General features: G+C 40.4%; 2 protein-coding genes and 1 long non-coding RNA gene across 14 annotated transcripts in view; 2 read left to right on the top strand and 1 right to left on the bottom strand.

The window, feature by feature from the left end:
- Positions 1-2,156: 2,156 nt before the first annotated feature.
- On the top strand, positions 2,157-5,992 carry LOC115352887 (transmembrane protein 14C-like). Its single transcript, XM_030041637.2, has 4 exons — positions 2,157-2,326; positions 2,789-2,890; positions 4,873-4,957; positions 5,174-5,992. The coding sequence occupies exons 1-4, from the start codon at positions 2,251-2,253 to the stop codon at positions 5,229-5,231; spliced, it is 321 nt and encodes a 106-aa protein (XP_029897497.1). The 5' UTR covers positions 2,157-2,250; the 3' UTR covers positions 5,232-5,992.
- Positions 5,993-6,204: 212 nt separating this feature from the next.
- Positions 6,205-23,379, bottom strand: part of MAK (male germ cell associated kinase) — a 32,696-nt gene continuing 15,521 nt past the window's right edge. For 5 of the 12 annotated variants that reach the window (XM_030041628.1, XM_030041631.1, XM_030041627.1 and 2 more), the window contains 7 exons: positions 21,736-22,059; positions 20,495-20,685; positions 19,824-19,954; positions 18,022-18,153; positions 16,010-16,084; positions 13,142-13,270; positions 6,205-9,948 (listed from right to left, as the gene is read on the bottom strand). In XM_030041628.1, the coding sequence (XP_029897488.1) occupies positions 9,794-9,948; positions 13,142-13,270; positions 16,010-16,084; positions 18,022-18,153; positions 19,824-19,954; positions 20,495-20,685; positions 21,736-22,059 (1,137 nt within the window). In that variant the 3' untranslated portion in view covers positions 6,205-9,793. Of the gene's footprint in view, positions 9,949-13,141; positions 15,804-16,009; positions 16,085-18,021; positions 18,154-19,823; positions 19,955-20,494; positions 20,686-21,735; positions 22,060-23,379 lie in introns of those variants that run through there. The other 7 variants (XR_003927312.2, XR_003927314.2, XR_003927313.2 and 4 more) reach the window with 7 other exon arrangements.
- LOC115352889 lies at positions 9,946-14,687 on the top strand. Its single transcript, XR_003927316.1, has 2 exons — positions 9,946-10,450; positions 13,151-14,687. It is a non-coding gene; the product is annotated as an uncharacterized LOC115352889 (long non-coding RNA).

Here is a 23,379-nt window from a genome sequence, read left to right on the forward strand (position 1 = left end):
CAGTCTCTTTTTTTTTTTTTTTAAAGAAACAACATTACAGTTAATCACTGTAGAAGAGAGAAAAGAACAATTTCTGGCAACTGAGCTTAAGAAATGCATCTAAACCAATAAGACTTCACAGTATTAGTGGTACTTTGGGATAGCAGCGACAGACTGGAGGAGGGGGCTGGTAAGAAGGATGTTAAGCAGGGTTAGATTCCTGTGCGCAACAGTAACAACAGTGATTCAGTTCAGCAACGGTGGTGCACCTCCACGGAGGAAGCTTGTGCTCCGAGTAACCCTTATCTGTACCTCCTCATTTTCTACAATTAGGGCAAGGCAAAAAAAGGTAAACTCTCCCAGTGCTACTTGTAGCTGCCTTTCTGAATGAGTACAAAGAGAGGAGGAAAGTTTTCGGTTCTGTTCAGTTGCTTACTGAGACGCTGACTGGGACAGGGCACACAAAGGACATGCTCTCCCTAATGGGATTTCCAAGCAAGTCAGACTTTCCACTGAAGTCAGCTTGACTTGCTTAGACAACCCACTGGATGCCTTTCTGCTTATTGAGCTCAAAAAAGACTTTTATACGCCTTGCCCGAAAGGAGCCAAAAATCTCACTGTAAGGCAAGGCACGTGCGACCGCTGCCTTTTGACCCTGAGGACAGTGAAACAAGGACAGGAACAGGCTGCGCAGAGAGGCCATGCAGTCGCCATCCTCAGAAGAGCTCAGGACCCCACTGGACAAAGCCCTGAAGTCATGACAAGTACATCTGCACAGGCTGTCACCGCTTTGGGATTAGGATTCATGCTTATGAATGAAAATTATCAGTCTCCTTTCCTCAACCTTTGTGCAGTCCTAACATTAAGGATGTTTTTACATACTGTATCATGCTGTACCAGCACCTTCATGACCCCGCAAACTTCTGTGCCTGTTCTAGATACTGCAATGCTTTACCTCCATTCCCTAGCATCTCAGATGTTCAATATATTAAAAATGAAAGGGAGAAGCAGCATGCATTCCTCTTTTGTCACTCCATATGTGAAGCAGGGAGGAGAGGACGTTTGGAGGAGCTAGCATTGCACCTTCTGTTAGCGGTAGGGAAGGGATGTCACCATTGCTTCACCCCTTGCTTGCTATCATCTTAGCCTAGGACAAATCTTGAACTCATCATCAGGGTTTGTTTAACTGGTCTATTAATGCAAGCAGGTAGTCGTGCAAGACGTGGAGTACTCTGCTCTGTGGCTCTGCAGCATAGCAGTTGGGCTTGCAATGGGACGTATGAGCTGACAGGGCTGGTGCTTGCCAAGTCTCAAATTAAGCGGAACTTTCTCCTACGGGGTTTTAAAGTATCTGTCGGATGCGGGAGTTGAGAGTTTCTTCCCGAGCTTTTATCTTCCTAAGGCACGCTATTTCGTCAGGTCCAGCAGGCACTGCCGGGTGCTCGTTTTCCACCCCACGGTACGGTTAATAGGAGAGCTGAGACGCTAGCTGGCTCCCCGGCCCTGACCCAGCTCAGCAGAAAGGGCCGCGGGTCCGGCTGAGCTGGTGCAGCCCGCGCTCAGCGCGGGGCGACGAGCGGAGCTGCCGCAGACGGAGAGCCCGCGGCCACGCGTTCCCCAGAGCCAGCCGACATCAGCGGGAGCTGCGGTTTCGGCCTTACGCGACGCGCGCGGCCGCAGGCCTGCCGTTCCCCGCTGCGGATAACTCTTCCCTTGCGGCTGAGCACACCCATAGACTTCCAAAAAATCCCCCCGCCCCTAGGAAGATGCGTGTTCTGTGCGTGCCCGCAACACCGGAGGTACCCCAGCAGCCGGGCAGCAGGTGTGGAAGAGTCCCCGGGAGCGCAGCTGCGGGAGCAGGCCCGAGAAAAGCAGGAGACAGCGCTGTGCCTCCTCGCCTTCGCTGCGGGGCTTCAGCCTGCGGCCGCAAACCAGGCACCGGTGACTCTCCTTCCGTGTTATCAAGTGGCAACAGACCAAATTAATCTCCGGTGATTAAAGCACCACAGGACCGGGACGCGCCTCGCAGCTTCCCTCGCCCGCCTCGCAGCTTCCCTCGCCCGCCTCAGCGCGGGCCCCGGCCAGGCCTCGCCTCGGCCTCGGCCACGGCGCGCTGCCGCCGAACGCGCAGGGCCCGTCCCCGGCTGCCCGTCACCGCCGCCGGGCGGGACCTCCGGGGGAGGCGGTGCCGCCGCGGGGAGGGCGGCCCAAGGTCGGAGCGGGGGGCGGCGGGCGAGGCCGGGCGCTGACCGCGGCCTCCGCTGCCCGCAGATGGAGTACGACTGGCTGGGCTTCGGCTACGCGGCGCTGGTGGCGGCGGGCGGCGTCGTCGGCTACGCCAAGGCAGGTAGGTGCCGGCGGCGGCGAGCCCGGCCCTGCCCGCCGGCGGCCCTCCTCCGCTCCGCCCGGCCCCGGCCCGCTCGGCGGGTGTTCGGGCGGGAGGGCTGCGCCGCTGCCCGGGCCGGCCTCGGGGGAGCCCGGCGAGGTGTCGGGGTTGTCTGTCGGGGTGTCCGCCGGCGCCCTGGGCGCCCCGCGGGAGGCGGCGGCCGCCTCTGCTCGGGCGCGGGGGGCCTGGTCCGCTGCCGGGGAGCGACCGCGGCAAACGGGGCTGAATCCTTGTGGCATGGGGAACGGCGCTCGGCTGAGCTCGGCGAAGTTCCTCGCTAATAAAAAAACCTCCTCTCCGTTATCTTTTGTTTAGGTGGGTTTTGTGGATTTTTTTGGAAACTTGCAAGTGCTTTTGTTTGGTTTGCAGACTAGCTTTATATGTGTTCTTTTACTAACTGCTTTATCTCTCATTTTCTCCAAGGCAGCGTCCCTTCTCTAGCTGCCGGGCTTCTCTTTGGTGGCTTAGCAGGACTAGGCGCTTACCAGCAGTCCAAAGATCCAAAGAATGTGTGGCTTTCCCTCGGTAAGTTTGCTCGGCACCCGAGTACTAAGCCTTACTGGTAGCAGTGGGAATAGTAACCTTTTTTCTAGCGTATTTCAGCTGACCTGTGCCCTTTTTCTTTGTACAAATGTTGTAAGCGGTGGCAGGACCTCCTGCCCACAGCCAGGAGGTATTTGTGTAAGAGCACGGTGCCTGGTTCTAAAAGCTAGGTTGTGCGTCTTGAAGCCGGAGTTGGTGAGAAATATCCATCTCCTCTGCCAGGTTAGATACCGTGTTAAACTAACGTAGGCACAGGAAACATACGTGAAAAATGTTTGGTTGTGAAGCAGCGTTTTTAGCATATTGTCGTGGAATAAGCATTTTTGCAATAGTGACAGCACTGTGACAAGCAGTATGTGGCTTTGGTTTGCACAAGCATCTCAGAAGAGCAGTGTATGTTTTAATGCATCATATGCTGTGGAAGAAACAGTCTGAAGTATGTAAAAGAAAGGAGGCAATGATCTATTACACTTCCTTGCAGTAGGTGGGACAAGAAGTTATAGGTTTAGCTTGCAGTTAACCCTTCAGGTAAAGGAGAAGGATAAAATGACAGTGGAAAGTATTATAAAGCACTGGAAGAGACCAGGTGAACCTCAGGGACTTGCATCATGGCAGGACTTAAATAACTGGTTAAACCAGTATCTGGCAGGAATTGATCTTGCCTTTGGGCACTAGGTGAGCCTAGATGACCTCTTGAGGTTCCTTCTAGTTCTGTAACTACGCCATAGTATTATTAGTGTTATGATACTATAGCATTACAGTGCTTTAAGACTATTTGAAACCCATAGGACTTTATCATGTAATGTGCGGAAAGGCTTTATGAAGCCCCTGGTAGATACTGCAGAGGACCAAACTGCTTTGTCAGTAAGGAATGAAATGTAAAACACAGCTCCCATGTGAGCAAAGCTTTCATTTGTGGACTGTTTCTTCCACTCCGGCATGCCGTGGGAGTGGCTGTGCATCTCCAGCACGAGTGTTTAGGCAGCGTCATGACAGAAAGATGGGCAGCTTCCGTGTATCCTGATGTGGTGCATGTAGTGCTTTCAAGTGGACCTCTTGAAAGCGGTGTTGTGTCCCAGTCTAGTACAACTCTTTATTCATCCATTCCTCCTCAGCCCTGCCGCGATACGCACTTGTGGCTCCCGCTGAGCTTTAGGTTGGTGACAGTACATCACGGGTAGAAATCCAGAAAAAGAACCTTGACAGAATATCTTTAGAGTATCTTTTGCCCTATCTGATGCAAATGAACTTGAAGCTTTGGAGAAAGGTATACAACACCTCCACCTGCCTTTTTTCTTTGAAGAAACAATGGCCCTGTAATTTTTATGTTAATATTGATGGGATTTTTTTTTTTCCAGATTTGGAGATTAAATAATTTGGAGTGATGTTTAAAATGTTAGTTGCTTTTTCAGTTTGATCCCTTAGATTGCTTTCTGCTTGCTAATTCATATTTTCAAGTGGGCTTGTTTCATTTCTGGTTGTAGTATTTAGTGCCACCCTCCATTCAGTTCAGAATGTCACAGGGAAATGGGAACTGTAATTATATTTGCTTCCCACACATAGTGAACTCTGTCACCATCCTAGCTTTCTGGCAGTTTTGAACCTATCTGTATTTGAGAAAATAATCATTCTTCTGCAAATAAGGAGAAACTGAGGGAGAGTTAGTGATGTGCGCAGAGGATTGGAGGTTGTGGGCAATTAGACAGTAGTCTCAACCCTGATGAGATCTACTCAAGTCTACTGAGCAGTGGAGCATGCTTACCAAAGCTGCTGAAAAGCTTGCAACAGCTCTACTATTTAACGAAAACAAGTAAAATGTTTGCATGTGCTTCCTTCCAGAGAGGAGGGAGGTGTTCCTGTGGGTGGGTGGGCCTGTTTAGTTGGCACTGCTGAATGTCCAAGCGTCGCAGTGCTGCGCTGGTATTTCTGTTTCAAATAGTTCTGACTGGGCTTCTTTTCAACAGTGGCGTCTGGAACCTTGTCTGCTGTTATGGGAATGAGATTTTACAACTCCAGGAAAGCAATGCCTGGGATAATTGCTGGTGCCAGGTAGTCACCTGTCTTTTGTTCCTGTCTGTATTTTTGAATAGGCATTTTATTTAACTTATTTGTGGATTGTATTGTTTTAAAAATGTTATGTGGTAAGTTCTGTGAAAAAAGAAATCTTCTGGTGGAGTTCAGCTAAATGAAATCATGTCAATGTTCTTATTCTTTATGGGATTTTTGCCTCCACTTTTTTTTTATAACAACTATTCTGTTCAACAGTTTACTGATGGTTGGACGGCTTGGATTGCAGATCATGGAAAAGCCTATTAAGCCATAAGTCTGCATCAAGTCACTTGAAGATATGTGATTGAGAAGCCTGAAAATGCAACTTCCTAAATGTGCTACACAAAAGTGGAAAAGGCACTGCTGTCTATGCATTGTATTTTTCATATCCTAATGCATGTGGGTTGTGTTTTTAAAGGACCGACATTGAGAGCCCTTGTTATGTCTTCCAAAATGGTATTTGTCTTAACATTTTCTGCACAGTGAAGCAAGAAAATATGAGTATAGCATTAGTTTAGCTTCTGGTCCTGCAGCTTCCTGTAGGCAAAGAACTCTTGGCACTTGCATACACAGTTGCAGGATTGAAGCTTAAATGTATGTCTGGACTTAGCATTCTAAAATCATCTATACCTCTAAAACAAGGGGAGAGGAATTGCCAATTTGTCACTAGTAATTAATATAACAAATGTGCTTATTAGTTACTTCTCTCTTTCCTTGCCAGTTTATCCAGTCATGATGTTTGTCAATCAGGGACTTTGTTCTCCCAGCACTGTCTGTTAGAACCTGGTCCCACAAAACACAATCACAGAGCAGGCTGTCAAGGTTCTGCTGTGATGCAATGAATGCAAACCTGTTACTTGCAATTACTTGTAAAGAAAAGTGCCCAGCTAATTGTCATTCATTTCACTTTTACAGATGATTATTCATAAATCAAAAATACGATTTATTAGATAATGCTGAATTGTAGGCATAGCTCTTGCATTTCATGAGAATTAAAATGCTATTCTAAATAAACCAACAAATTATTATTACAAACTTTCGTGTTCGACACAAATATTTTTTTCTTTAATTGTTCATCTGGATTGATACAGTTTGGTGCCTTTCCTGCAGGGTGTCTGGATATATTTGCAAACACGAATTGTATAAATAATCACTATTCCATTCCCTGAATCTAGTGAATTGTAAATGTAAAAATCCCATGAACTAGGGAGAGGTGTAAAGAAAAAAGCTTACAGACCACATATTCAGACAAGTGTTATATTAGTAAGTTTTGTGTTGGTTTTTTGGGGGTTTGTTTTTTTTTTTTTTCTGAGAGGAATCTTCTATTTTAGATTTGAAAAATGCTCTATGAAAGTTTAAAGACCAAAGGGCTCAGTTGATCAGTCTTTGTCCTCAGTTGATTCCCTTGATGCCTGAAATCATTCTAAATATAAACCTGCTGTGCAGAAATAATCCTGGGAGCTATGCATTGATGGTAATGTATCCCTTTTCTGGTCTTATTTAACTTATGTCCCTTTCTGCACAGGTCCTGAGCTTCGATTTCCTCAACCTTTCTTCTTTGGTGGCTGGTACTGGGAGAGATGGAAACAGTGGGGTTGATCCACTAGATTGGTGAGACTCTGCAGTTGCTCAGAGTTCTCTAAATAGCAGGCTAGTACCTTAGCAGGAGGATGACATTTTGTGATCTTTCTTCCTTCCCTCCTTCCTTGTTGCAGCAAAATAGGCAGGGCAGTGACCTCGCGTTGCCTGAGCAGGAGGTGCAGAGCTAGTCCGATAGCGGTAGCCAGGCTCTGCCAGCAGTGCAGTGGGTTGCCAGGCAAGTCACAGGGATGAGGTCAAGCCAAGATGCCAAGTCAGGCAGGCTGGATTCCAGATCGGCAGGGACAAGGCCAGGCATGGACACAGCTGCAGCACAGCTCTGGCAAGGGCAAGGGTCTCAGCAGCCTGGTCCCAGGCCATGCAAGTTGAGTCAGAGCTGGCTTGAGCACAGGCAGTGAGATCTCTTGAGGGGCAACTGTACTTGGGGCACCTTCCTAGAGCCCTTATTCATCATCCTGCAGAGTTCAGCTTCAGGTGCTCACCCATATTTGCTTTTCCCTCTTACCTCCCTGTGTAGAAACAAGGGGTGTGCAGGACAGCAGATGGTCCTTTTAAGTATCTAATCCCAGGCTGTGGAGCCAGTGTTGGCGGACAGGTGTCTGAATGCCTTTGCTCTAGCTTGAAAAGGTTAATAAGCCAGACATTAGCATTTAAGACACTTCTCTTTAAACTACCATGTGGGTTATTTACCTCTTCACATTGCTTTTGAAGCAGTTATCTTCTGTGGAAGTAAGCTGCAAACATAAATGCATCTCTTGCAATAAACTGAGAACAGCCACAATCCAGCAGTTTTCTAATTGTATAATGCTGGTCTCAAATCAGGTAACTCGTGGATTTGGGCTGCAATTGTCTTTTAATGGAATAAAGACAATAGAAAGCAAAGGGAATTGGACTGATAAGCTTTTAAACTCTTAGACCAAAGTGTTAAGCCTTGCTGCTGTTTCATGAGCTTTGGAAAGCAGTAGCTTGAATTGAGAACTGCTGGTAGAACTCCTGATACCATTTCTCATGTTCAGGAGAAACAACAGTAATCCAGACAAAAGGCAGAGAGAAAAGCTTTAGCCTTATATACTTTTTACTCCCTTGGAACTTTATTAGCATATACTAAATTTCTTAAGCATTAGATGGCATTTCTGTACTAACAGCTCAATGTGTATCAATGAATCAGTTAAAATGACTGTACAAAGCCTGTTAGTCTCATTACTTTTTTTTTCTTGCTGTTTGCAAGAAGAATATCTTAACACTTGTCATGCTTTGATTATGGACAAGTAAAGGCTGTTATGGTTACATCAAAGCCATTTCAATGTTCATTAGCATGTGGTAAGGACAGCATGTTTCTTCTAGCCCTATTTAGTGCCATAAATAGTACCTATTTATTTTTCTGCTCTAGGTGACTTACGGACACGTGAGCTATGGACACATTATTAGTTAATTCCTTGACCAGACTGTGATTTTAACTAAGTCACTGGCATCTTGTACTATAGATGAATGATTCATTTCTCATGTTTTTTAATTAGAAAACCAGTGCATTTATGCCTGTTATAGAAAGTCTGAGGTTGTCCTTCATTGCCCTAGCCAGTTACAGATATATTCTCTGGATAAATTAAGATGCATTTAAATAGCATAGGTACATCTGTTAGTACTAAGGGAATGACAAATACTTAAGCCTAGACCAATGGCAATTGAATTAAACTCTCTAGTGCATTACTAACCAGATATCCCTAGCCCTGTATAGCTCTTCCAGTATTAAAATAGTGTTTTCTTTGGGTGCAATTGTCATAACAGAATACTTGACTTTTTGGTACAACTGTTGTAGATTAAATTGATTTCCAGTAAGTTAACATAACCCATATATTACAGCACATTAGGTCAACAACAGGAATTTAAATTTTTATATGCAGTTATAAAAGCCATACAAATACATTTCTTTTTTACAATGCTTAAAGTAATTATTAACAGCTTTACATCTTTAAAGAACATAGTAATTTTGTACTTTAAAATGGCAGGTTTAATGTAACTACTAAGTCTAAAGCATCTATTCTATATGCAGTTGTTAACAGAAGTAGCCTAGCTCAACATCCTAAAACCAATTTATTGTACATTGCAAGGTCATTTGCGGAATATTACTATAAAACTTGGCATAAAAGCCAGGGAAAGTACTGAATGAGCATATAGACAGTGAGGTATTAAAGTTTGTGTGTGTTTTCAGGTACCTAACTTGGCCTTTAAGATCTAAACCAGAAAGCAATGTATTTGAGGAACAGCCCAATATCCTCCCTCATGTAGCTTATTCAACTTCTGTAGTTAAGTTTGATCACCCAATAAAGGCATGTAAAACCAGAAGTTTACTGATAATTTATGCCTTTCTGGCTAATTCACCCTTAAAATGACTGACAAGACTGCAGTAATTCAGGCTCCTTAAAATGTCACTGTGACATTCCCTTGACAGGACAGATATAAATCTCCACAGATCTTCAACCAAAAATGGTCATAAGTTAATTATAACAGTAGAATCTAATTTTTTAGGTTCTCTACAGCTTGATGAGGTAGGTCTAGCATTCAGTACTTGTTTAGGTATTATCCAATATTGCTTTATCATTCTATAGCCATATATGGGCCAAGTCTTTAGACCTTCCTTGTGTAGTATTTATCAGTGGATTGCTTATATCCTACTACCAGGAGTTAAGTTCTCATTGCTGTTATAAATATTTGCACATTACAGACCCTAGGTAACTCTTAGGTAGAAGTGAGTTCTGAAGTCCTTGTAGGAGAGCGTGGTGGTCTTCACAAAGCCTGATCTGTGCTTTCACTCTCATCTGTCTGGTAAGGAACCAGCCTAATAACCTGAAAGCCTGGTGCTGCTCTGCTTTAGGCCTGCTTCTAGCTGCTTGTGTGCTTCAAGCATATGCCAACAGTGGACGTTGCATTGGGCAAACAACTGTAACGGTTGTTTTAAGAGTATGAGGCTAGGAGATCCATCTAGAGAAAAATGTCGAGTGAAATCTACTTCTCGGTAGTTTTGGCAATGTGTGTTACTCAATACTTCAATAAATCCTACTTTATAGCCAGTATTTTATGTGGTATTACATGTATTATACAGGTAATAGAACACAAGGTCTTCTTTTCTTCTTTACTATTGCATAGTCTTAGGCAAAGTTAGAGCAAATAGGCATTTCAGGTTTCCAGTGCAGGAGAATTGAACACAGCTCATCTAGTATCTATAAAGGATGGTGTTTTCTACCTGTTTCCTCCATATTTGGCCACCCAGTCTGTTCTTCCATGTACTGGCTGAATTGTTGGTGGGCGAGTTAAAATACTCATGTTTTTTGCTGCTGAGTTGAAAGTAGGACCTGGTAACTGAGCACGAGCAGCTTTGGTTTTCCAGGAATAATCTGAAAGTAACAAGAACTCATAATTAGTTATGTCTCAAAAGGTATTTCACTCCTTTATGGATAAAAGAATGAGAGCTTAAAGGTGACTTGTGGTACTCAAGGATGCTAACACAGCAGGATGCTTTGGTCTCTGATATGCTGTCCATGCTTGTTTTCAGATAAAGTTAATGTTTCCTATAGTTTGTATATCTTATTAGTAATTCTCATCTACTGGATACTTGTTTTGCAGCAATCCCTTGAGAAAACATTGAGGCTGAAATTCAGAAAAACTGATGTGTATGTCTACAACTCTATCACCTATTACAGAACTGCTACAGATGGAAGTGTTCTTTCCTCTATCTCAAATATTTAAAAAAGCATGTAATTATAACATTGATAAACTTATTAAGACCCCAAACAGCCTAGACTGAAGGACAGCTTCTGGAGATCATCTTGTTCCTTTTGAGATTTTATGCCTTTTATTCCCTTCCTGCTTAGCTGAGAACTCCTGGTATACCTGGTGGTGAGTCCTCTTCATTTCATGTTTCTCTATTGATTTCATGAGATCTGTTCCAAGTCTGCAGGTTTTTTTTTATCCCTTAATATTGGCATTCACCTGGTCTCAGGCACTGGGTGTAGTGCACTACTGTCTTCCTGGCCTTCCTATGCAGATTTCCCCTTTCTGCATTTCAGATGATAGTTGCTATTTCCTCAAGCTTCATGTGATTAACGTAATTGCCCTGCTGCAGGGGCTGACAGCTCATGGGTTTTCTTCATGTTCATCACCAATTCAGCCATCTTCCCAATCCTTATCCAGACTCCTGCTATACCTTACCATTGTTTCCTTAGCATTCCTAAAGTATATTCTGCCCCTTCCATTCCTACTTCTGTAGTTTAGTCTTCTTTTTATAGGTATTACTGATACCTTCTTTTAATTTAAGATGTTATGGATAAAATAATTTTTTGTGTGTGTGTGGCTATGTATCATTCTGTTTCTTATGGAAAATCACCTATTTTTGGTGGTATTTTTCAACAGTGGGTTGAACCCGTTAAGGAACAAGTGAGAATCAAGACATTTAAAAAGGGAGGAATCTCAAGGAACTGAAACTGGGGGTCAAGTCTCCACCTCTTTGAAAACTAATACTGTTCCTTTTTATTGTAGGCTGACATTCCCTATCTTTTACCAGCAAGTACCATTCCAGCCTACCCTCTCTTGGCAATGAAGGTCACTTTTCTCAGGTCTTGGCATTTTCCTCAGAGAAACTGATCTTTTATACTACATTAAATTATTTAAATTATGGCATTAACAAATGAAGAGAGCAAAAACAATTGAGAGCATAACTTATTTCAGTTTGGATAATACAAAGCAAAGGGTCACCAAAAATGTTAATTTCAAATATTGACAGATAGGAGATAAAACCTGCCATTTGCTTCATCCTTATCTCTCTTCCCATGCAAGTCTGCAGAGTTTAGGCTAAATATGAGGGATTTAAGCAATAGGATTCTTGCTTTTCTACAGGACATGGAAGAGTCTCTTAATTGACCTCCATCTGCCAGCCTTTCTGACTTTCACTACACATTTTCCATTTCTAATTACAGATTAACAGTGGAATTTATTTCCCTTTGGATCACCATATGTAATTCCTTTTCATTCTCACTATTCACAGCAGTCTAGAGATAGCTGCAGATTTTGTCCTCCTGTGAACTTCTTGATCCATGCACTGTGACAAATCAAAACTCTCGCTGTTGTGTTGCAGCAGTGAGTTGGTAAGATAATGAAGTGCAGCACCAGCATTCCCTGGTGGGCTTGTGATCAACTCAGACTATGTGTACATTTAAGCGTATTTTATATATGCGTGCCATATCCTTCCTTCCCTCCCTCTCTCCTTCTCAGAAGTCACTTGCAAGTTCCTAAGGGGAACAGGTAACTCAAAAGAGCAAGTCAGCAAAAAGACATCATTGTTAAGCAGGACCATATCAGATTGGTCTGCCATAGGCCTTTTAGTTAAACAGTTCACAATTAGTTTAGGGTCCTGCTATTTCCTCTGAAGTAACTAGAGAAGTGTGCTGTTGGGTTTGGACAACGGCTCTAAATCTTCACGTACAGACCAGTTTCTCCTGCATCCTGAGCACTTCTGTTCATCTTCTCTGAATTGGAAACTTATCAATGAAGAAGGTGCTCAGAATGTCATCCATACCATAGAGGATCCAAGGTACATTCAGAACAGAGTTCACATTGTTTTTAACTGATGAATGGAACAGTCTTTTAATGTGTTTGTTAATATAATGTACAGCTATGTCATTACTGTATCATAGCTATTAAGAACTGGTCATTTGTATTCTCATTTGGCTTTTACCTTCTACAGTGTAGCAACATTGAAAGTTTCACTTCACAAAGTGCTCATGGGTACAAGACTGGTATCATCTCAGTATCCACAGACTTACATAGCTGACACAGTAAGGTGAAGACACAGTGAAAAACTGCCTTACATGACCACTGCAGAAACCACAGGGCCAGTAAATAAGAGAAAATAATTTTGATTTACTGCTTATACCATATCTGTAACATTATTTGTGAATTTTCTAAGTTGCTTAATGAAGGTCTTTGCCTTTTTTGAAATTGAGGCCACTGTAAGCATGGATCAGCATCATTCAATTGCATTAAGTGACATTAAACTGATTAAAGACCCCCACAAGACAGCCCCAAGCTACACAAAAGTCACTGTCAAGAAAATTCTTCCAAATCCACTCAAATAAGACTTTTTTTAGAACTTGAATTTACCTATTTTGCATACTTACTAGTTGGTGACTGTATCAGTTCCTGCTAGCTACGTAAATCATGGATTTTTATTTGTGTCCAGTCTATATGACCATTTACAGTTGTGGGGTTACGAATTTTTACAATTCTGCTTAGCCCTTCACCACTAATGAACAGTAGTTTAGCAAATGGTCCAAACCTTCTAGAATTACAAAAGGTTTGCACCTTTATCTTCTCTTTTACCTAACAAATAATAGTAGCAATAGTTTCTCTAGCTATCAGGACTGCCTCTAGATACCTACATTCATTTCACTTATGTCAAGAACAATTTATGCTCAAGAATTTTATTTATAAAACTTGAGGAAAACCTTACTAAGGGCTAATAAGTCTTTTAGGAAGCATGGGAAATGAACATTTCTCTTTGTCTCATATGTATGGTAAAAGTATGTTTCTTACCTGATACAGGTGCACCAAGAGGAGCTAGCTGTATCCGTTGTCCAGCTGATCCAACTTCTTTTTTGTGAAAGGAAGGGATATATACTCCTGATGGGTTGTAAGTAGCACCACTTACAAAGCCAGGATTTCCTGTTGACATTACAGAGTTTTAGTATTTTCAGTTAGATTCAAAAAACCTTGCCTACTTTTTATAGTCACTTTAAAATATATTTGCAGTACCACAAGAGTACTAAGTAGGAGTGTTCTTTAAAAACTCCCTAGTGCTTGTCTGTTGGAAGAAAATACATATTCATTGTTTGCTTTGTATATTAGCCGGACCCTTTACAGCACTTAACAGACTTGCTAAATTGCAGATCCAGTACATCTGATCTGCAGTTCAGCAGGAATAAAGACAACAGAGCAGGATGAACATTTCATTAGTACTTTCATTAAACTTAGACCATATAGAAAGGTTTACACTGAGTTTGAGAGAAAGGTAGGATCTTAGCTTTTGCTTACAGCTACTTGCTTTACTGGAAGCTCATTTAAGTGCTTCAGTATATGAAAACCAGTACTCAACAGTACTCTTGTTCAACATGTTCAGCCTAAATCTATCTGAAGTAATGGAACCAGACTTCTCTTGTGGGAAGTGGTGCACCACTTGAAGTTGACTCGGCTGGTTCCACAGTTAAAGGCCTGCTATGAAAGTCAGACCTAATTACCCTCTTTCTTCAACCCCAGTTATAATTCTATTATGCCTAGTTTTGGTCCAGATCTTTCTTTAAAGCAGTGCTACCTTGGGAAGTTTGACATAACCATCCTCATTTGGAAGCTGAGAAACATTGTGCATTTACAGACAAAATTAGTACTGAAATTATTGTCCAATGCCAGAGGGATTTGTTACAATACTTAGGCTCCCTGCTCCAAGGAAATTTCTTACCTTCTCTGTGTCTGTCATCACTTGGGACAGTGTTAAGACCATGCTGGCACAATGTCCAGAGAGAAATGCTTTTCTCTAGTGATTTGGTTCTATATTCAGTAGTATTAAATTTGTGAACTACAAGGCCATACACAGTAGTTTTAATGTGACCTTTATCAAGTGTGAGTATTTTTATATTAATATTCAGCATAGTTTCAATGGTAGTTGCAGTAAAACACGCAATATCTGATTTGACAGTTTTTCTGTCTCCTAAACACCTGGCCTCAGTACAATCCCAAAACATTCCTCTTCACACAAACACTCCCAGTCCTCTGTGGTAATTTCAGAGCAGAGGATCTATAAGCTGCAAAACTGGTCATGTACAAACTCCAAAAGGTATCCTCAGCTAGTTACAGCTGTGTTGGGTCATTGCATATGTCCCTGTTCAGGAACATTAACAAAAAGCATTCAGCTAACTCAGTTTTGCCGGTCTCCCCAAACTGTCACTTCTGTCAGTTCTGCAAATAGTTAAATCTCCTTGTGGCTTCCCTGTGTCCAGTTGATGCCAGTCTCCAGTACAGTAAAGAATGACACAAGAGTCCTGGTGAAAAATACAACTTTTAATAAAGTATTCTAATTAAAATTTAACTTTCTTGTAGTCTTTAAGTTGTTCTTCCTTTTCAGGAATTTGCCTGAAAAACAAAACAACACAGTTTTAGTGGTTTGTTCACCTGCCTGTGCACATACACACACACATTCTATTACTCCCCTAGTTCCTAATTATTTCACTGGGAGTGGTTCATACCTCTGACAGTTCAGTAATATTCCTTAAAATTCTGAGGTCTGAAAATAAGAACATGACAGGCCTCAACTAATATAACCTCAAAAAGACTACTTCTGTCTGCTTCTTAGCTACAGCTCAGCAAAGCTGCCTATCTGTCAAAAATTGCTCACCATTTTTTGGTTCTCCTTACCTCTCAGTGTCCAATGTCCTTTATGAACCCTTTCGCAGGAAATGGAAGAGTGCAGCCAGGAGGAACAGTCTAGGTGAAACAGAGGGGTCTGGAGGGTTGATCTTCTGTTGGATGAGAACAAGGGAAGGAGGAAAGAAAAAATTCAATATAACAGAATAACTACAAATAAATAAAAAAAAAAATCCTATTGAAAAGCACAGTTCCTTACCTCTGACCACTGCTGTACAAAAGAAGGGGTTCTTGCTATAGAAGTATTCATCCATCAGGCATCCAGGAGGTCTGGCAGCAGGTGTGTAGGCAAGCACTTATGGCCATGATGTCAGCAAGTGCAAGCATGGCCCAGGCTGTATCCCCTACCTCAAACACCACACACCTGATTCTTCATAAAGGATAAAGTCCTTGAGTTGTTTGAGCTGGGTAGCGAGTTCAAAAAACCCTATGAATAGTTGCAATGAGACATACCACACAGGCAGGACACACCAGAGGGGCCAGAAACTCAGAGGGAGGTGAAACATTCCAGCAGCTTTACAATGCTCCCAGCGAGCAGTGTGTTTAGACACTAACTAGGCTGCCTGGAAACCTGAGTTTCCACCCTCTTACGCTAAGGTAACTCCACCAAAATCAATGCAACCACAGTGCTGTAAAATCAGTGTAACAGATAGAGAATCAAGAATGTAGCCAATGGTGCAAGTCCCAAGTGCTGTTATGAACAAGCAGTCCTTCAGGAGAGATGCATATGCTGCTTCAGAATTGCTTCTTCACCGTAATCCAGCAACACTGCAGTGACATGCTGTGGATTATAATTAGGGTAATAAAATATTCTCTGTTTTTTAAAGCACAGTAAGTGCTAAGAGTCCAGCAAGGTTTGACAAAACAGATTACAACTGAAAATGAAGTATATTATCATCTGGAATCTGCATAAGTGCAATTTTTACAAGAAAATGTAAAACAAATAGGAAATGCGCAAAGAACCAGGCTATAATTGCTATAAATTACCTTTTGGATCCTCTAATTTTTCATTCAACCTTTCTTTGCATGATAGCTTTTCAATAGGTATAATTAAGTTCTCATCTGTAGACAAGGAAAATGAAAGGAAGAAAAAGATGGAAAGACAGAACTTTAGAAAAAGTGTATGAAGAACATGGCTAGGTGATGTAAAAGAAGTGAGGGAAAACAAAGCAAGAAAGAATAAATACCTGACATTTTCGTAACTATAATGTCTCATTCCTATGTTTTCTCAAGCAGGAAATGTTACTCTAACAAGTTACTTTACAAGGTCCTTTCTAATAATGGAATAAAAATGTGATTTACCAACAATGCAATCACATTCCAGTCACACAAATACATAGATCACAAGTTTAAGCACTCAGGCGTATCTGCAAAGTTGACTGATCATAACCTTACAATTCTTCATAAGTAAAGCATTTATAACTATTTGCTCTTATCTTGTTTCACCTTAGAGCAATGTTGTGAATGAGATTAAAAAAAACCCCAACACTTAAATAAAGTAAACATAGTTACTTAAACAGTAAACAGCACAGTGTCAAATTTCAGTTGTGTCAATATGAAAACACATAATTTACAGGTGTTGTGTTTTTGTGATCAGTGCACCAGCCATCCTGGTTTCATGTGTGTCTGTCTTAAATGTTGTTGCCTCCCCAGTATATGAAACATCACATGCAATTTAAGATACTGATGGAAATAATACCAAGTATTTTCCAACATACAAAAATGATCAGGTTTAGAGTTTTTTTTCTTTAAACTTTTGGTAGATATCTAAAGTAAGCCAGTAAGACAACAACAGGATTTTTACCATTAGCATTCATCTTAATTTTATTTTCAGTGCAATTCTGTAGGTAGATGCCTAGCTTATTGATGTATACTTTTGGAAACAGCTCTTTGCTTTTTTGTGCCTAATTCCCTTGCAAGACTATCTTATGAATATATGAATTAATTCTGAGGCACCCAGATACTGTATTTCAGAAAACAAAAAGGTACATATGATGATTGCTTAAAAAAGTCTGTTCTATTCCATCAAAATTCTGGTAGGTGCTGTTATTTTTCCACTTCCTAAAATCTTTCGTATAATTTCAGATGAACAACTTGCAGCTCACCTGACTTTCAGAGGGGAAATCAGGTTTGTTGACACTGCAGAATGGCTACTAAAGTTCTATTAAAAAGGGGTGCAGCATCTGTATGTAAACAAACCTTCTGAAGTTCTTTCTGTACAAGCATGTAAGGCTTGGCAGTTTATTGGCATTAAAGTATTTGGGAGTGACTCATGCTAGCTGGACAATGACTGCAAAGTTGTTAACGAGGTAACCTCCCGTAACAGGGTGATGGGACTGTGTACTTAAAGTGTAGGGCTTGGTGGTCAGAAGACAGATTTTAGTCTTGAGTCTGATGCTTTCCTCAGTGAAATCTTAGATAAGCTGTTTAGCTAGTCTTAGTCTTCACTCTATAAAACGCTGATAATAATGTTCTTCACAAAACGTATTACCAAAAGGCACCTTACTGCAGGTTCCTTGCTGAAAATAAGGGGACTTTTCATGCAGCAAAGTATTTAGGACAAGGCTAGCAGATTGTTAAAAGACATGTTTAGAATATTAGGCAGAACTTTTATTACATGAGCACACCACCCACCATCTTGTTTTCATATGTGAGACTGCTGTTTGATAGTGTTCCACAGCACGCTGACCAGGCAGTAATGAGGTCAAAGTATTTGCTTAAATTAACACGGTAAAATAATGGTCTAAGAGGTTTATGGACAAAGTTTATCTTGACAGAACTTTATAAAAGGGGCTGCTCTATCTTCCTTTATGCTCTGAAAGCAAAATACATAGTTTACATATGAAGAAGTTGTTATTTTAAGAGTCTGTCATTGAAACAAACAAAAAAAAAAGCCTAGAAGCTAAGCCTGACAACAAGTTAAACCAGATGGTCTTAACTAAATTAGTTAAATAAAGTATGATGAGATACAATGTGACCACTTTTAATTACACTTTTACCTGTAGTATTTCTGTTGAAAGTTACTCCTCCTCCAGTATGTGCCAGCGGTTTAGAAAAGAAGTGGTTGTTCCACGTTCCATGCGATGCTTCTTTATTGACTGCTGCTAAAGAGACGCTCTTAGGGTTTACACCTTAGAAAACAAATTATGGAAAATGTTATAAATATCAATTTTCAAACATAATTCAACCAATGAAAAATTGACATTTCTAGAACAGTAAAACAACACTGAATTCTTTGTGGTATAATGTAAACACCATTAATGTAAAAGAACAATGTCCATTGATTAGGTTAGATTTTTCAGCCAAACCATGAAAACTAGACACACTGATTTAAGAACAATTCTCTTGCTTTCAAGAGAACTTTTAAAAGCCTTTTTAGTACAGTTACTTGGTTTCTATAAAACCGTAATCTCATTATTGATATTTTTGACTCTCAGACAATTAACACAAATTAACAATACCTATCAAAAACTAGGGTTCTCAAGACTGAAAATAAACTCTTTCTTCAAGGGATAAGTTAAAAAGCAGGACAAAGAGGTTCTTGTTACTTCAGCATGTTACGAGCATTACAAGAGTTAATGGGATTACACAGCATGAAAGCAGCTCCCAGATCTGGTGATAACAGAAATAAAGTAATATGGATAAATAACAAATATGCTTCTTGGAGCTATTATTCTCTTAAGTGCTGAAATTAATTATTTTTTACACCTATGCCTTTCTCATTGAAAACTCTACTAAAACCAGAGAGACATTAGAAGCATGCTTAAAAAAAGATAAGAAATACAGATGAACTTCCCATTTGTGTTACCTTTAGATAGGGACACCCCCCCCCCCCCCTTTTTTTTTTTTCCTGTTTTTCTTTTGGACTTAAACTGTTGAGTCTCTGGGCATCCTATTTAACGTTCAAGAAGTGATTTCATGTTCAGAAGTCATCACTGGCCTAATGAATTCCTGAGAAATTAGTGTCACGTTGTAACAAAACAACTTGCCTGACAATCGGGAATTCCTCTGTGAGGCACCTAAATTCTCATACGTGGATTACAGTAGAAGTCACAATACACTTACTGTAATTGTGCAAACCATCATGGTAATAAAGAAAAGATACTGAGACACCAAGGAAATAATTTGATTATAGACTATATTCAGAATACTAACTGAAGGAAACATTCCCTTTTCTTTCTCTTCCTTCCCATTCTTATTCCTAGCAATTACATCATTTAATGTTATTTTCCTGATAAAATCACCAGATTTAGACTAAGCTATCTATTTATTTTTAAGGAGGATGACTGCCTTGGGAAGGGAAGCGAGTGTGTGAATTCCCACCAGTGTGAGTGGCTAATAATTCTAAACACTTCCTACCAAGAAGGCTAACTGTGCTTATCAGAACTTTAAGTTAAAAAAACCCCAAACCTCCTGACTCTGCAAAACTGAGAACTATGCACTATATGTAGTTTCTCTAGTCCTCAGATACACTTGCTTATGGGTCAATTAGGATATATTCCTAGGAATCTAAGAGATGTTGCATTCATATTACTAAGGGTTTTACATGTTACTGGTCACAAGAAGGCCTGTGAACTTTTATGGTGTACAAGCAGTGTTGAGCTCCCTTCCACATTTACATAGCCAGGAACTTCTATAATCAGTTGTGATATGTTCCGGGAAAGGCATTTAGTCCAAAACTTGAAAATTTAGCCTGGTTATGAAAAACAAAATTATCCAGTGTGAAATCTAAAGTTTAAATGTACTGTACTTAGATTGTTCACAGCTTGTATTTTGCATATGTATTGACTTTTACCCTTACCAGGTAGATATCTTGATTGTCTTAGATAGTATTGTTTTGCTGATGTATTTGATCTTCCAGAATCACTTGTCATCAGAACCTTATTTTCCTCTCCTGGCTGGATATAGCATGAAGCTTTTGGTTCTGGCACACTGAAAAATCAAAATGTGCAAACAATGTGACCAACAACTCCAGCTCAGAATACCACAAGCTGACCCTAGCCTGAAGAGTACAGTCTTCTTCTCTTATCCTACTTTTATCAGTAGAATTTATTCCCACAAAGTAACAGCCGAATCTCATACCTCATGAGAGTTTGACCTGGGACTTGGAAGAAAAACATGTATCCAACACTACGGAATAAAAGCAAATATGGATAACTGTGGCAGAACTTAGTACCAAACTTAACCAACAAAGGAAATGAAGTTGGTATGTCTGATTTCAGTAAAACACATCGTTTCTTAATAACACAACAAACACCTAAACTGTACAGTGCCTGAAAACAAATTTGATTCAGCTTGGATATTACTGGTACTGTATCAACACCACACCCAAAGCTGGTCTGCTCGTACAGCTCTTTGCATTCTTGCAGAATTCTGGTGACTTAAAATTTAGCAGATTAGTCTTAATCAATCTATGAAGCTACTAGACGTTATTTACTAAAAAAATTGTGATTTTATAATTATAGGACTTACCTGAAAAGACATTCCTTGTTTTTCTTTTCTTTTAACAGTGCAATGCTAGCCTTCTTTGAACATGACATTCCAAATTCAGTGTCATCCAAGTCATCCCAGCTATCCATAGCCTTTACCAAAGTCTGACCCCATCGTCTTCTGCAGCTTTTGGGACCTACAGCACCATTCTGAGGGCCACTAGCTGCTTGCTTCTATTTTAAATAGGGGAAAAAAGCTTCAATTAAATTCTAAAATTTTATATGTTGTATCTAGTTCGCTTCCTGACTACCGCTTAAGAACTTTGAGGGAATTTTTCCCATTGTGTTGTGCCTATTTTGGTCATAGTCTCAGAATGATTTTAAGCACAAAACATAACAGTAATGCCGGTAGGCATTTTGAGCGTAGCTCTTTTGCACTGCCATCCTTAAATTGCTCAAATCTACCTGAAGTAGTGAAGTTAATGTTCTGTTTGCAGACCCAGTTCAGTGCTCAGCCTCTGCTACTGGTACCTTGCTGAACTCATGCTCTCAACAGTGGTAGATGAACTGTCAAGAGGTAGGGCACAGCGGTGCAGAACATTCACGGCAATCATGCTCAGGATTTAGGAGTGCTAATTGCTGTGGCCCCAAAGTAAATATATCAAATGAAAGAAATTAGTCAGGCCTTTCCTTAACATTCCCTTCCAAAGAAATTACTAGATTTTAAAACTGTCCTTTCATCTGACTATAGTTTGCTTTCCAGTATTTTCTGAATATCTATTATTTTTAACATACTTTATATTGTAGTTCAGTGAGTATAAGTGGAAAGCAAAATGAAGATTACAAACCAAAGTTTAATATTCATCTTGCTAAAAATCTTACTTGTTAAATTCTTACAAGCTTAGGAATTGGATGAACTTTCTCAGGTATTTTCCTGCTTGAGGCAAGTGAAACTCTCCCTTTCCACTTCTCTATTGTATACTAACAATATTTTTGTGAATAGTTTCTCCAAGGTCAATAAACGATAGCTGTCATAACTACATTACTGCATAAGCGTGTCAGTAAAGGCTATTATAAGTGAACATACATTGTTGTTACTAGCAATCTATTCTTCTAATTTGCTGTAAAATTTCAGTAAGTGGCCAGTTATATTCTTAACTAGTCCCTAATTATCTATCTGTATGCCCTCTAATAAAAAGTACGACAATTTTCAAGGGATCGCTTGGTTGAATATAGTAAGAATTTTTAATAAAACCACCTAAGTATTTATTGAAGAAAACTTACTGGTGATGAGATTTTATTAATAGCTGGAAAAAACGGTTGTGCCTGTGGCTGCTGCTGCTGTTTTGGTACTTGCTGGTTAGCTGTATTCTGAGGCAACTGAATTTGCTGGAGGGGCTGGTGGTTAACCTTTGACAGGGGTTGTGGCTGTGTTTTGTCAGGGACATCAGGTGAAGACAGAGGTTCGGGCTTGGATATAGCTTCCAGTTTTGGTAAAGCTGGCTTTGGCTCTGTTGGCTGAACTGGTTTAATAGGCATCTGCTTCTCTAAATACTGTGGAGGAGGTCCTAGAACTTGGCCAACTTGAAAGTAAGGGTACTTCAAAGCCTGGAGAAGAAGATACCAAAGTCAACTTTTTGAAGTAAAATTAGTGTAACCTCATCAAGGATCTAGGCAGGTTTCTGAAGCATTTGAGCAAGCTCTACAGCACAGATGCAAGATGGATGCATAATGCGATCATATGTAAACAGTGCATATTGATAACTGTCAGTTCTGTATTTCAAACTCTTCCCATAATATAATTTCATAAGATGGATCCACTTGTACATATTACAGCAGTCATGTCCTTTCTTTCCCTCCTTTACTTCTAGGTTTTGTTTTGAGGTGCATTTTACATTCAACACCATTCTACATTCATGCAGTAACAAATTTCAGTCTTAAAACAAGTAGTCTCCACTACCTTTACCACATGATTTATTACATGTTGCCACTGCTAACTATGTTTTGGCAACTTGATGAACAGCTTTTTTTTAAAAAAAATTATTGCCATTTAATATTACTGGGTTTTACAATTAGAGGATGTTAACGAGCAAAGTTTCTCCTTCATTTTCTTATCACCAGCTTTCCCTGTTTTTGTTTTGCTTTTAAGTACATTAACTGTGGTTGCTGTGCCTTCATGACGTTTATTAGGAAACTCCAGTGTCCGTCTTCAAGCAGATGTGTATTTCGTTCTTTTTCTCTGACCTTTTCATATCCACCGCTAGACACACAGCATGGACATATCTTACCACCACAGCTCCTCCTATGTCAAAACAACACATTCTGCTACTACTTCTGTGTAGGATCCTACTCTTTGTTAGTTCTCAAAGAGATGTTTTGCCTTAGCTGCACTTGAGAATTGCTGCCTTTGTACACATTTCCATGTATATGCATTAAACGCTCCCTTTTGGCTGTGGATTACACAACTGCTGCAGCTGCTTCCTTGACAACTCATTTGGGCAAAAGCTGGTTATTTGCTTTCATAAAGCGCCATGCAGTATTCTATGTAGAGATGTATAGCACCGGACTACAGTTAGATCTCAGTGACTGTAACAATAGATACGCTTTATAAAGTAGAAAGAAACGGTTGCTGTACTTGGTTCCATCTGCTTAACCACTTCTGAATCACTTACAATACATCCACCTAGGATAACCTGCAGTATGTCCTTTTTCTTTCACAATGGTATTCCCCTTTTATACCTTCTAAATAGGATTGCATTAGGTATGAATACTAAAAAAAATAAAAAAAAAATAAAAAAATCGGTAGAATGTGACCATCTTTGGTACTTGAAATATGTTTTTAAAAATTAACTTTAAAATTAACTGTGACCTTTGTGACCTATTGGTATGTTCTTCACAAAGTTCTTTCCTTATGACTTAGTATAGTTT

The sequence above is a fragment of the Aquila chrysaetos genome, chromosome 18 (assembly GCF_900496995.4).
Source record: "Aquila chrysaetos chrysaetos chromosome 18, bAquChr1.4, whole genome shotgun sequence".
Taxonomy (NCBI): Eukaryota; Metazoa; Chordata; class Aves; order Accipitriformes; family Accipitridae; genus Aquila; species Aquila chrysaetos.

What these genes read in the sequence shown, in the direction of transcription:
- LOC115352887 (XM_030041637.2), top strand. Translation starts at nt 2,251, where the DNA reads ATGGAGTACGACTGGCTGGGCTTCGGCTACGCGGCGCTGGTGGCGGCG. An exon ending in CGTCGGCTACGCCAAGGCAG is followed by an intron (nt 2,327 to 2,788) that starts GTAGGTGCCGGC and finishes ATTTTCTCCAAG; the next exon opens with GCAGCGTCCCTTCTCTAGCT. An exon ending in GAATGTGTGGCTTTCCCTCG is followed by an intron (nt 2,891 to 4,872) that starts GTAAGTTTGCTC and finishes TCTTTTCAACAG; the next exon opens with TGGCGTCTGGAACCTTGTCT.